The sequence below is a fragment of the Phytophthora cinnamomi genome (assembly GCF_018691715.1).
Source record: "Phytophthora cinnamomi strain GKB4 chromosome Unknown Contig25, whole genome shotgun sequence".
Taxonomy (NCBI): Eukaryota; Oomycota; class Peronosporomycetes; order Peronosporales; family Peronosporaceae; genus Phytophthora; species Phytophthora cinnamomi.
In genome coordinates, this window is record NW_027150958.1 from 268,754 (window position 1) to 282,557 (window position 13,804).

General features: G+C 55.1%; 4 protein-coding genes across 4 annotated transcripts; 2 read left to right on the forward strand and 2 right to left on the reverse strand.

The window, feature by feature from the left end:
- Positions 1–213: 213 nt before the first annotated feature.
- Positions 214–2,109, reverse strand: IUM83_16864 (Outer Dynein Arm Docking Complex; the record flags this gene model as incomplete). Its single annotated transcript, XM_067941776.1, has 1 exon — positions 214–2,109. The coding sequence occupies one exon, from the start codon at positions 2,107–2,109 to the stop codon at positions 214–216; it is 1,896 nt and encodes a 631-aa protein (XP_067794347.1).
- Positions 2,110–2,349: 240 nt separating this feature from the next.
- Positions 2,350–2,673, forward strand: IUM83_16865 (uncharacterized protein; the record flags this gene model as incomplete). Its single annotated transcript, XM_067941777.1, has 1 exon — positions 2,350–2,673. The coding sequence occupies one exon, from the start codon at positions 2,350–2,352 to the stop codon at positions 2,671–2,673; it is 324 nt and encodes a 107-aa protein (XP_067794370.1).
- A 253-nt stretch (positions 2,674–2,926) lies between these two features.
- On the reverse strand, positions 2,927–5,154 carry IUM83_16866 (uncharacterized protein; the record flags this gene model as incomplete). Its single annotated transcript, XM_067941778.1, has 4 exons — positions 2,927–3,865; positions 3,950–4,186; positions 4,344–4,442; positions 4,528–5,154. 4 exons carry the CDS (start codon positions 5,152–5,154, stop codon positions 2,927–2,929), a joined length of 1,902 nt encoding a protein of 633 aa, XP_067794346.1.
- A 1,882-nt stretch (positions 5,155–7,036) lies between these two features.
- IUM83_16867 (Folate-Biopterin Transporter (FBT) Family) lies at positions 7,037–8,731 on the forward strand (the record flags this gene model as incomplete). Its single annotated transcript, XM_067941779.1, has 1 exon — positions 7,037–8,731. One exon carries the CDS (start codon positions 7,037–7,039, stop codon positions 8,729–8,731), a length of 1,695 nt encoding a protein of 564 aa, XP_067794405.1.
- Between the last annotated feature and the right edge of the window lie 5,073 nt (positions 8,732–13,804).

Here is a 13,804-nt window from a genome sequence, read left to right on the forward strand (position 1 = left end):
ACCCAAGTAAACAAGTACATAACTCAGTGAAGCAGTAAAGCAGATCAAGTTGAGAAAGAGCATTGAAGTGATGCCAAGACAAGATAGAAAAGTGATAAACAAACTGAACCAATATATCGTCATGAGATTGAGAATGAAAATAATGGCAATGATCAAGACATCACTGAATACTGTTGTAACAACGCGAGTACAGTAGGTAGAGCTGAAACAAGTCTACTGCTTCCGGTACTTTGGGGAACTCGGGAATGACGCGCTAGTGACAACGCGCTTACCGTCTTTGATGTTAGTCGTGCTGATCGTTCCTGCTGGCGAGGGAGTCACATGGTTTAGGCGCCTCATGCCCTTTAGTGTGCGCACCTTGAGCTCGTCGCGCGTGAGAGGATGCATAGTGTCTTCGTTGTCACCGCTGTCTTCATCCTCGGACGAATAATCGTCGAGATTGGGCGGGTTGATCTGCAGGGGTTCCTGGCCCATAGGAGTAATTGGACCTACACCAAGAATCGAGTGCAACGTCGCCACGGCTCCGTTTGTGCCGCCCGCCGCACCTACTGCTGCCGCTGTGGCCGGGTTGCTGGACATAGCGTTGGCGGTGAACTGTGATTCCCGATCGTAGGCATCTGTGGTGGTTTTGTTCTTAAGGGCGTCTGCCTGTTGCTTGGCAATGACTGCGGCGTATTGATGTAGGATCTCGTTCGTCTTCTGCTCGATAACACCCAGGTAAGCCATCATGTTGGCTTCGGTGACTACTGAGTCGCCTAGCATCTCCACCATGGCCTGGGCGTTGCAACCTGTCTTGGTGAATAGACTTTGAATGGCACGCTTTACAGCATTGACTGTCTTCTGGGCCTCTGCGCAGCGCGCCTCGCACTTTTCAGCTGCTTGTTCCGTGAGCGCAAGTCTTGCTTCAAGTTCTCGAAGAAGCTGCTTGTGCTGACCAACACCATCGTCGTCGCCACCTGCGGCCCCATTTGCAACGTCGCCATTGCCTGTGTACCTGCGTTCTTCGTCACGCAATGCTGCTATCCACTCTTCTAGCTTTTCGATCTCATTGCTTTGCTCGTTGACATAGTTGAACAATGAGAAGTTCTGGTCCTCCTTCTTGATGAAAGACGTCACAAGCTGCTCCAGATCATCAATTCGAGTCGCTGCCTTGATCTTCAAGAAAGCCTCCTCGAAGTTTTGCACGCGCTCAATGGAAACCTGGACGTGCACTTTCTCCTTTGCAACACCCCATGTACCTTTCTGCACCTTTCGCTTCATCTCGTTTTCCTCGTCCAAAGTCATGTTGCCAACATAAATTCCGCCCGACGCACCACCACTCGTCATTCCTCCGCCTGCAGATACGCCGCGCCGATGGTTTGTTGTATCACTTCCAGCTAAAATCTTGCTCTCTTCGAGTCTCTCCATCAACTCAGACAGAGCTCGTCGATGACCCTCGAGTTCCGTGCGATTTTCGTCTTGAAGACTTCTCAGCTCGAGCTGCGCCGCGTCGCGCTGTTCGTAAGCCTGGTTGCTCAGCTCAATGGTCTGCGCCATTTGTCGCTTCTTATCAGCATGCTCGCGCTCGAGCTTGCGATAGATGGTATCAAAGACGACCCGTTCACGACGCAAGTTGTCAATCTCCTCGCGCAGCACTTTGTTCTGTGCGAGCGCCTCGTTGAACTTGACGAGGGACTTGTCCAGTCGGTTTTCGAGGATGCGGATCTGCTTGCTAACCATCTGCTGGTTCTCCCTGGCCGCGTTAACGCCCCCCATGTGCTTCTTTTGGTGGAGCACCTTGTGCCTCATGACCTGGATCTGCTGCGTGAGCGTCTCGAGGCGCTTGCTCTCGCCAACGTTCTTGCGGTTGTAGTTCTCGATCTGGTCTTGCAGGCGCGCGATCTGCTCCTGCTGCTGCGCCACGGCGCCCTCGTTGATGTGGCGCTCCGCCAGCGTCAGCTCGGCCTTCATCTCCTCATTGTCCTTGCGCAACTTCTCGATCACCGCCTGCTGGCGCCGCATCACCTGGTGGCTCTCGTCCGCGTACACCTTTCGGTTGAGCTCCATATTACGGTACTCCCGCTGCAGCTGCGTGAGGTCCGCGCCATTGTTGCCCCCGGTCGGATGCATCTTGCCCAATAAATGCCAAAGCCCAAATGCCGCAAAAAAGGCAACAAATAAAGTTGTAACGGACACTTCAACTTGATGCGTTCTTGCAGTCAGGTCATAACCATTTTCCAGAGGTTGGGTACAGTGTACCTATCCTCTTCTTCTTTTCAGCCAATCGCAGCGCTTCTCCGCCTCGAGCCACACGCCCCACAATTGTACCGGTATCTCTCGGCACAAGAAGCTCCAGCTCCGACGAGAATCATGCTGCGCTGCCAGGTCGCCAAGGTCGCCAAGTCGCGCGGTCTCGTGCGCCGCTTCGCCTCGGAGGCCAAGGAGGAGGTCGCCAAGGCGCCCACGCCCGCGCCCGTCGTGGTCAAGAAGGGCGGCAGCTCCTTCATGCAGCGCGTCGTGTCGTTCGCCGTGGGCGTGTCGGTGGGCGCCGGCTACGGGCTCTACGCGCTGTCGGAGGACGTGGAGCAGTCCACGCAGCAGATCCAGAGCTCCGTGGGCAGCCTCAAGGACGAGATGATCGCGCAGAACGCGGCGCTGTCCAAGCGGATCGAGGCGCTCGAGAAGAGTCAGTAGAGTGGGAGACGCACAGGGGGAAGCAGGGGGAGGATTCGCAATAATGAGAGACCCCGACGACGACGAATCGATGCGCGGGGGTGGTTCGTGCTTCTCTATCTTCGCAGTTAGATACTTGGAGCTTGTGTCGTGGTTGTAGGTGATTCAATCAGGGGGAACGCGCACGATACATTTTGCTTTGATGCACTTGGGTAGCTCTCTATACACTCGAGCTGTAGGGGGGGGGGTACTTGTTTCAATGGGGGGATGCAGGTCAGGACACCACGCTCGGTACGGGCGGATTCTGCACTGGCGGGGCGACCTCCGCGGCTGTGCGCTTCACGAGCTGCTGCAGGTCTGTGGATACGAGGTCGTACACTTTGTCAGCCAGCTGCATGGACGTGAGCGCGCTGCGCAGCGACTCGATGTCCTTGCGGAAGCTCGCGTTGAGCTCCTGCTTCTCCTCCAGCTGCTTGGATAAAGTCACCACGCGCTGCTTGTACGTGTGCAGCTCGCGCTGCAGCGAGCAGAAGATCGCAACGTAGCGTTGCCGTAATGTTGCCACGTCCACACTCTCCTTTCTGAGACTGCCGTCTGCCATGAACTCCTCTATAGCCTTGTCGACGCAGCTTGCGTCCAGCAGCTCCGGCATTCCGGCACCAACGCTACCGTCGACGTTGTTGCCAGTATCACATGGAGCATGATGCTCTTCCGGTGTGCTGTCTCCTGTACTACCACTGCTCCCTTTGCGGCGACGCTGATCCCGCTGCAGTTGTCGTATTCGTTCTTCTTCCTGCCGCACACCAGTGCTTCCTGGGATGCTGTGGTCGTTCAAGGCTTCCATCGCCTCGATGATCTGTAGGTCGGGGATATCCAAGATCGAGATGCGCTTCGGAGCGCGCGGCAGGATCTGGTACTGGATACCCATCTTCTGCGCGTTACCGATCAATGCCTCGGCGTCCATCAGCAGAGAATCGTCCAAGTCATCGCTGTGCTGCCAGCCGTCACCTCCCATTCCACCACCAAGGCTACTTGCCAGACTCGGTCGTCTGCTGCCCACGTCACTGGACGAGTCCACCTCGTCGAGTACAGTGCTTGTACCTGTCGACTCTGGTTGCTCTAGGCTAAAGGAGTTACTCGCCGACCGGTGGTTCCACGGAAGATCGTACACTGGAGCTGGCGGCGGCGGAGGCAAAGGGGCTTCCTGGGTCTGCTGGTCGAAATCAAGAGACGGCGTGTACAACCTCAGCATGCAACTTAATCCCAGCAATCCGCCAAAGTTTGCACTGGCACCTACTGGTGGCTGCTTCTTGGCCTCTTCCTCTTGCGCGATCTTGCGTAGCGTCAGCATCGGGGACAGTCCACGCGCGACGGCGTTGTGGGTCGCCTCATCCGAGACAGCCATCTTGCAGAAGGCGCGCAGCGTGAGCACGATGATATCCCGCACCGTGTTGGACTCGGCGCGGAGCCGCACGTAACATCCTTGTGCCAGGTGCAGGTAGAACTCGTTCGGCGTGCCTCGTACCATCTCCAGCTGCACCAGTCCAAGAGATAGCCAGTTGAACCAGTCGGTGCAGTAGTCGAGTCATCGCGCAGCAGGTCGATCCATCGACAGCAAAAACAACAACAACAACAACAACAACAATGTGAGTCACCACCTTCCACCAAGGAGGAGCACGACGTCCTCGTACCTTGATGTCCGGGGTGTAAAGGCTCTCGAAGGGCGGAATCAGCGACGACTCGCACGTCAACCGCACCCTGCGGTCGTCGATCAGCAGCGTCCAGCTCTCCTACAATTAAAAAAGAAAAAGAAGAAAAAAAAAACAATTCAGTTCCTCTCTCCGCCTCCCTCTCACCACCAGAACTCGTCCGCACCCTGAGCTCCTCCTCGTGCAGGTACTCGCTGCCGTCTTGCACCGCGATGCTGCGCACGCCCATGAAGAGCACGGACTTGCGCTCCAAGTACATCTCGACCTTGCTGCGCACCTCCGGGTCCTCCTTGATGGGCCCGTACTCGAGCATCTTGGTCTTGAGCACGTCCTCGTCCTCGATCATGACCTTGGCCAGGATGCGGGCCCCAATGTCGTCGGCCGTGGGCGTGTACCACTCGTCGCAGGCGCCCGGGATGACCTGGAAGTCGTCCTGCTCCCCCACGGCGCGGAACCACTGCACGGCCACGGGGTAGCAGCAGCACTCGGAGCGCAGCGGCCGCCCCAGGTACGTCAGCACGTGCATATGTGTGTGGTGCACACCACCCTGCAGCACGCAGTTCTCCAGCACGCGCGCCACGCTGCAGGCGCCCGCGCAGTCGCAGCGCTCGGCGTCGTGCGCGAAGGCCGGGTTCTCGGCGGCGCCGAGGCTTGGCGCGGCCGCGGACGAGAGGGAGAGGGAGGAGCTGCTGGGCGTGGGCACAGGAGTGGAGCCCGCGGGCGTCGGCGAGCGCTCGTCGCGCGGGGACGCCGAGATGCCGCGCTTGAGCGAGTCGACCCAGCGGCTGCGCATGTTCGGGCGGAGAGGAGGAATGACACTTGGCTCCAGTATGGAGGCAGGAGAAGGGGCGTCGGAAGAGCTACGGAACCAGATGCCCGAGCGAAACGACGGACGACGACGATTGGATGAAATGGATGAAGGCTTTCGACGAATGAAAAATGGGGGGAGGGTCAATTGCTGCTGAGAGCCATCCTTGAAGCAGTAACCTTACTGTATCACGATTATTTCGAGGTGGGGAGTGGAGGCACCGCGTGTGGGGATGATGGAGGACGTTCGTGGTGTACGTGGGTTGGGTGGTGCTAGATGTAGACTGTCACTTTCGCGTCGACCGCGAGTGATGCTCTCGAGGGATGTGGCGGTCGGGTTGGTCGTGGAAACCTGCCACTTTCGCGTCGGCATCTAATCAAGTTTGCACAGCGAGCAGTGGCGGGAGGCTGCTGTTTGTTCTCTAGTATCTCCGGTGCTTGAGTGGGTGTTCCGCTCCACTCTTCTCCACTCACCTCACCGCAAAACACGAACGCATTGGTAGCACGTCCCTTTCCTTTCCTCGTACTTGGTTTCGAGGGCCTCACACGAGCATTGCGTGACGCAGAGTGCTCAACACACGTAGGGTGTCAACTTGCTGGGTACGGTGTAAACATCTTCATTTCACGCTTCGCGCGTTGACCGCCATGGAGGCACACCGGAATGAGAGCAATTCCGAACCCCTATCATTTTATATTGAAACGACGCGATCAAATGTTACAATATAATCTCACCCTGCACATCGTGAAACTTCGCAGGAAATCTGCACAGATCCAATATCCTGCAGCGCCGGGCGGTTGGCCAGGTACAGCACCTCCTCAACTTTTACTTACTGTCGTATGACGTTCGCCAAGACAGAATGCCAGTGAACTAGCAACCCCCTGGTTTTCACGCCGCTGCGACTACAGATTCGTTTAGACGGAAACGACCGGAGACCTTGAAAGATATACCAGTAGGCACTCCTGTGCCAAGACAGAACCCCGGCATCGAATCCTCTGCTGTGTGCGGTGAAAACTGCTTCTGTGGCTGTCAAATATATTGTGTAAACGATCCCGCTTCGTTGAGCTTCCCTCTTGCCAAGGGGGTCCCGCATGCTCATGTGAACTCCCACGCCAGTCAAATCGACCTACACAACGTCCGCCAATTAAAGCCCCCGTAAGCAGTCTGTCACGGCGCTTATCGAAAACTATCCTTGACATTCAAACATAAGTTGGCACCATGATAAGGTCAACCTGAGACTCTCAAGTACAGTGCCAGCGCACGACGTCCTCGGACTTTGCAGATACATGTAACGTACCAGCGATAATACCTTTTCAGGACTCGGATATAACTATGAGTACAGCGAAGGTGCGGGCGCACCACCACGCGGCAGTACGCTCATTGTGCAGTGGAACAAAGTTTGAATGGACGCGCAGCTATGCAGGCGATCATACAGGAGTCACTAATCGCGGCAAAACCGGACCAGGCTCGCGAGCAACGCGTCGTGGAGCATCCTGCGCGAGCGATTCGTTGATGTGGGCTTCACGTCGGCGGTGTTCCCGAGGTGGATTGGCCAAGCCCCGATCGCACGTGGATACCGCGCCTGTCACAGGCCGTTCCGGAGTTGCAAGACGGGCGATTGGCGAATTGATCCCGCCGCTCGATTTGCATTGGCTGGCTGTGCTCAGCAGATCATGCTGAATGGTACACACCGCAGTGTTCATCGCAAGCAGCCTGATTAGCTGTGCGGGACGAGTCCTTCCCACGGACGGCCAAGTTGATTCACTTCCCACGCTTGCGCATTGCACCCAACTAAAACAAAATTGAACCATTCCTTGTCTTGCCTCGACCCGCGCAAGTGATACCAAGCCCCCAAGCTACCAGGCCTGCCATGGCTCCGACACCGAGTGGCAGAAATGTCCATGACCTCGAACGCCTGTCCGCCGTGAGCATCACCAAGGATCCTGACCAAACCGGATACGTTGGTATGAAGACACCCGACGCTGCCCCGGAAGAACTTGAAGACGGTGCGCTGCGCCCGGGTGGAATGCCCGTGCTGACCAGCAAGAAGTACATCGGTCTGCTATTCCAGTATGCCGCGGTTGGTATCGTCTACGGCATGCTTCCTGAGACGATCTACCCGTTCATGCAAGAATACCTCAACTGCAGTGGCGCACAAGTTGCTGCCGCCAAGGAGCTGGTGGTGCTACCCTGGAGTTTCAAGGTTTTCTTCGGTATCCTGTCAGACTGCTTCCCGATCTGGGGCTATCGTCGCCGCCCGTACATGATAATCGGTTGGACGGTTTGCATCCTGATGTTGTTGGTTATGGCCATTATGCCCATTGGCAAGCCGTACTACACTGTTGCATCAGACCGCGATGTTGATACGTCAGACTATACCCCGGAGATCGAAGCTCGCATCAACTACAGCGCCCCCGGAGAAGGTGCCAAGTACATCGTCATCATGTTCTTCGCTGCAGTTGGTTACGTGCTCTCGGATGTGTGTTCCGACAGTATCGTATGCGAGTTGGCTCAACAGGAACCACTGGCAAAGCGTGGCAAGACCCAGTCAGCCATTTATACCGTGCGAACAGTGCTCGTCATCTTTGGCGAGCTGCTGGTCGGCTTCTGTTTCAACGGAGAGGACTACGGCGGCGACTTCGACTTCTCGCTGAGCTTCCCGCAGCTCATGATCATCATGACTGTTCTCACTGCGCCTATACTTCCGATTGCGTGGTTCTTCATCAGCGAGGAGAAGGCTGAACGTCGCGACTTCCGCAAGTACATCGAGGAGTTCTGGGATCTACTGTGCAAACGCGTTGTGTACCAGATTATCGCGTACCATTTCTTCGCTGGCATTTTCTCTGGCATCTCGTACACAGCGAGTTCCCCAGTACAGTCCTACATGGTGGATGTTACTCCGATCAACAGCACTCTGAACGATGTTTTGGGTCATGTCTGCTTCATGATCGGTATAATGGTGACGTCCAAGTACGGTCTTCACTGGAACTGGCGTGGCATGATTGTCTTCACTGGTATTGTGGTTATCATCGTTGACTGTGCTGTGGCTCTCATTACGGTTTGGGATGTTTTCCGCAACCAGTGGTTCTGGCTCGGCCCCCCTATCGCTGTACAAATTCCAAGTGGTGTCGCCTGGATCATTGCACTCTTTGTGACTGTCGAAATCGCTGGAGTTGGCAACGAAGGTGCCGTGTATGGTTTGGTTACCACGGTAGGCAACTTGGCCACGCCGTTCGCTACGACAATTACGCTTCTCATTGACGGCCCGTTCAACATCACTAACGCTCGCGTTCAAACCGACGACCACTCCGTTCGCGTGGATATCACGTACACGATTATTATTTCATACGCGATGACCATTTTCTCATGGGTCTTTCTGTTTTTGCTGCCCCGTCAGAAGGAAGAGACGCAAGAGCTCGCTCGCACCGGTGGTTCCAACAAGATTTTGGGCGGCATTACCATATTCTACCTGGCTTTTTCGCTCGTTTGGTCAATTACGGTGAACACGCTCGCTGTCTTCGACAGTACCTCGTGCCTGGTGATTGCTGGAGGTACCGGCTGCTAACATACGCATGGATGTGGTTTCACGCTGCAAGGTAGCGTAGTGAACGTACAAGTCGTAAACACGGGATCGCCCTTGGTGATCAAAAATATTATTCTTGAAGCAGGAGTGAACAGGTAGATCGACTATTTCGCCATGGTACCTCAAGCCTCCCGACACTGGGCCAGGGCTTGCTTAACGTCCCTTAATCACCGAGTTGCTACAACACTATCTTCATCGTCGACTACTTGAAGAGGTTCAAGCTCTAGGTCTTCTTAAAAGTTCAAATATAAGCGATTGTTGGTTTTAGCTCCATTTTGTATTCATCACAGGGGAATGTGTACCGTGTGATGGAATGGATTCACTTCTTAGGGATACCTTTACGAGGTGGGTGCTAGGATGATATCCATGTTCGTCTTGGCGATTGACGCCTGAGTCTCTGAGTAGGTCCCGATATTTTTTTGCTTATTTAAAACGTTATTTACAAAAGATTGCTACCATTTGAAAATATATAGTTGATTTACAACAAATATTTTCCCATTTTAAATCACACAAACCCTGAACGCTCAACTAGGCCATGAAATGTTGAAGCGATCGATATACCTTGGGATTTTACGGAACTTGTATGCTGATTGAACGCTTGTCTTTGAACGTCAAAATTCACGCCTTTGTCATTCGGTGCTCAACGCCGTTCAGTCAACCGGCACACATTGTGCACCAGGTGGTGAGCATGATGACCGTGTTGCGTGCTCCAAGGGAGTACCGCGTGTGGTTTGGACAAGTTGGAGAAGTTGTTAAAAGACCGTTTGACAGCAACTTACCTGCCACTATTTGTACTGAAACGCCGCAATAATTGTCAGAGGTTTCTTAAAGCGTACATGTACCGTAATAATTTGTACCGTAAACCACGGGTCCGCAACGCACAGCCTCAATGCAACACGTAAAAACTGTCAGGTTTTCGGAAAAAACGGTGCATAGATCAAGTATGTGGGGGTGACACAACGTCTTTAGCTTAACCCATCATTCACCGGGCACAGGTGAGAAAAGGATAAAGCTGCAATCATGTCGGAGGCTCCGTCAAGTATATACTAGTGATTTGTATTGATTCTTCTAAGTACGAGGTTATTGCAATGTTTTTGCGTACTTTATCTCACAACATCTCCGACATTTCTCCGACGTAAACCTAATATTCCCTAAAAGGCGACTGGTACATGTCAGAGGAGCTGACAACGACTAATTTACATCCGGTGCAAAGTGGACAAAGTCGTTACTGGCAGCGTACACATAAACGCAGTCGCACCTTAGGTGTACCTTGCGACTGCCTATGACACAGCCAGCGGCACGTGGGGCACTCGTGGTGGCGGCGCAGAGCTCCGCTGCTAAGACGGTCACACGTGAACATGCTGTGCTTGGACACGACCGGCACGCTCACCAGCACACAATGGGGTTGCTGGATGACCTTCCCATCTTCCACCTGAATGCTGTCCGCGAGGAGCTGCTGGTCACCGCTGCGTTTGCTGCCAAATGGAAGGATCCGCCTAAGGACACTCTGGACGCGGAGCAGCGTGACAAGAACACCAAGGCCTTCAACTGCGTGCAACGCGGCTACCAGATCATCAAAACATCCCGCTCTTCCTGGCTCTGTTGTCAACCTCATCGTACGTTATTATTGCACTTGGAGTTGAAATGAGGATCGATAAAAGGGTTACATTGCTGTACTTCTGTTGCCCTGCAGAGCCTACCGTCCCCGATTGCCGCGACCGCCAGAATGGTGCGCGTTCTCAGGTTTATCGTCTACGTGCGCGGCTACTCGTCGGGCGACCCGAAGAAGCGAATGCAGGACAGCTTTGGTGAGTGCTGCGTATTTCGTCTGGTGGTAATAGCCTCTAACCTTTGATGCTTTGACGATGAAGGCTACCGCGGGCTGCTTGTGAGCGTTGGCCTGAGGTTCGAGACGAACACTGGGGCTTTGCAATTGAACGCACGCTGTTGCGTAAAAAGAAAAGGGTGGTACGGGCCAGCCTGAGCTCAAAGAGTAATATGCAGCACAGACCCTCAGTAAGCTCAGTTAGCCATTCCAACCCCTATAGTACAACAAAAATACGAGAAGGTAAAGTGATCACCAAAGTAAAGCTTCACTTGCAAGTTTTGGACAAGCAAAACCTTGCTATTAAAATCCGGCGAGCTGCCCCCACTCCACACAGCACCATACTGACCATTCGTGTCACACAGCAACACGCACCCGGAGCAGTGCAGCAGTGCAGCACTACCAGGGCGAAGTTGAAGTGAACTTAGCCGGTAATATCAGCGCGCTCATTCGCCGAAAAGCGCCCGTCTCCTCCAGCCAATGGCGTCCGCCCGCGCCTTTAGCGCCAGACCGCCGCAACTCTCGCTCCGCTTCCTCCTCCTTACCCACCATGGGCGAAGTGACCACTACGCCGCTGGTCACAGCGCTCTCGGCCGCTGCCTTCATCATGCAGCACCAGCAGAAGAAGAGCAAGAAGGATCGAAGCCCAGTAAGCCGCTGCCCTTCCTCATGACGTGCACGCCGCTTGAGCGCGTGCCGCTGGGCCAGCTGCCCAAGCTCAAGAAGACCGGCTGCTGTGTGGCGACCGAACTGAGTGCGTATCCGTGTGGTGCATGCGTCAGACCGGAAGGTGAGCAGATCCGCTTCCCTTTGAGCTGCCTGTGGCCCAACGGATCGTAAACCTTACCGCTATGCTCTCTTTGTATGCACAGCCACCTACCAGAGTTCTGCGAGAGGCTGCGTCATGATTACGACCTGTGCTGCGTGCCAGAGCTGGCGGTGGAAGTGAGGCTGCAGCTGCTGCACCGCTACCGCATGGACGCCGTGAGCATCGTCTCGAACATTTTGGTGATCCCGCAGGCCATGGGCATGGGAGTCGTGATAGTGCCCAAGGTGGGCCCCGTGCTGCAGCAACCCCCCCCCCCTGCACGTCCATGGACATCGCCAAGCTCGACACGACATCGAGGACTCGCTGGACGACATGCTGGACTACATACTGGACTACATGCTGGACAAGCTCAATCTGGCGCGCCAGAAGATCAGCAGCGAGGTGCTGCTCGTCGGGTTCGTGGGCGCCCCGCTCACGCTCATATGCTACCTGATCGAGGGCAGCTACAGCAACACCAAGGCGCTGCTCAAGACCTTCCTGTACCAGCAGCCCAAGGCGACTCACAAGTTGCTGCAGGGCATCACCAACGCGTGCGTCATGTTCCTACTCGCGCAGCAGCATGCCGGTGCTCAAGCGCTGCAGGTCTTTGAGAGCGTGGGCGCGGCGACAAGGTTTCAACGGAGCAACGACACTGGGGCGGCCACCTGCTACCATACCGCAGCAATCGGTGACGGTCAGCAGGTGGCTGTGGCAGGGATGCACTTAGCTGTAGTAAGTAGGTAGATTTATACAAACTAGAGCACAACATTAGCAAGTTCATTATTCAATTCATCATCATCATCATCATCAACAATGCTTGCACTACTGCCTCAACTCCTGCTCGCTCCTCGAAGCCCGCCCACGCCTCTGCCTCACGCATCGACAACCCAGAAGACCTCCACCCCGTCAGCCAACAACACCAGCGCCACCGAGGTCTCAAGCTACAGCGCAATGAGCCCGCGGCCGCCCCAATGTTCTCATATCGGGCAGGCTGGGGCCCAAGCGCAGCAGTAGGAGACCTCGGTGGCTGCTGCCACCACACCAGTAGTGGTGTGTGCTCGGCGGTCGGAGTGCCTCCGCGCCAGCATGAGACCCCCTGATCCCCGTCGTGTGCCTCACACTATGTGGTTTGTCGTACCTATGTAGTGTATGGGTACACAAAGTACAGCGCCGTACCCGGTTGTGTTCCCATTCGACAAGAAGCGTCAGATGACCAAGGCCATGTCGAACAAGGTGTACATGTACGACTTCATGGATTTGATGAGTACAGCCTGCTGCGCCAGCGGCGCCAGTACGTGCACCAGCACACGCGCCGTGGCAGTGTGAAGATCACTATCCCGAAGCTGCTGATGAAGACGCGCGATTCGACCCTGGATGCGATGGGCAAGTCTGACGAAGGCGACGCGCCCACACAGCCAGAACGACATCGGCGTGGTGGCGTGGTTGTTGACACTGTACACGCCGGAGTGTGATATCATCATCATCGCAAACGACAGCACGTTTAAGGTCGGTTCCTTCGGTATCGGCGAGGACACGCTGTTCGACTGGCTTGTTCTGTTCGGCTAGTGCTGGTGCCCGTATTGGCATGGCCGAGTCCATGAACCTGTACGAGGTGTGGCTGGAAGGGCGAGACTAACCCGGCCAAGAGATCCGAATGCGGGTACCTATCACCCGAGGACTACAAGCATGCCTCGGCCGAGGGTTCTGTGAACAGCTAGATGTTGCTCACCAGCACGGGCGAGGAGCGCTACGTGCTGAACTACATCGTGGGCAGCGACATCGATCTTGGTGTGGAGTGCCTGCGCGGAAGTGGATTCATCACCAGTGGGGCATTGCGCGCCTACCAGCACGTGTTAACGCTGACGTACGCCTGCGTCCGCAGTGTCGGTATCAGTGCCTACCCAGATGCGTCTGGGCCAGCGTACGGTGCGCAACACCACATTTTGCTGCTGTTGGTCGCTATGGCGTCCGGGAGATTCCTGTTCAAGGTCGTGGTGGACCAGATGGAGTCGTACAGGTATGCAGACTTCAAGTTTGCTCGTTGGATACGGAGTTGGAGTGGTGGAGATAAACGCAATAGATCTACTAACGTCAGACTATGGTATGACTAGATACTTTTTGTGCTAGCTCATGACGTTCCTGTACATCTCTCCGATGTTTTGCATCGTCCGCTACCAGGTGACGCATGATGTACGTTTTTAGTGAAGCTTAATGTGAGGTGAAAGCAGGAGGATCCTGAAGTGTGACCGTGCTGTCAAGATCTTGTGGAACACGACAGCACGGAGTTCCTCATGTTCCACTTTTTTCATGGAAATGCTGGACCTCCTTCACGTGGGCTTTCGAGGCCTGGTGGCACTCGATTGGCCGGTATGAAGGTGGGCAAGGCTCACAAGCTCTACGACATCGCAAATCCGCAGGTGAG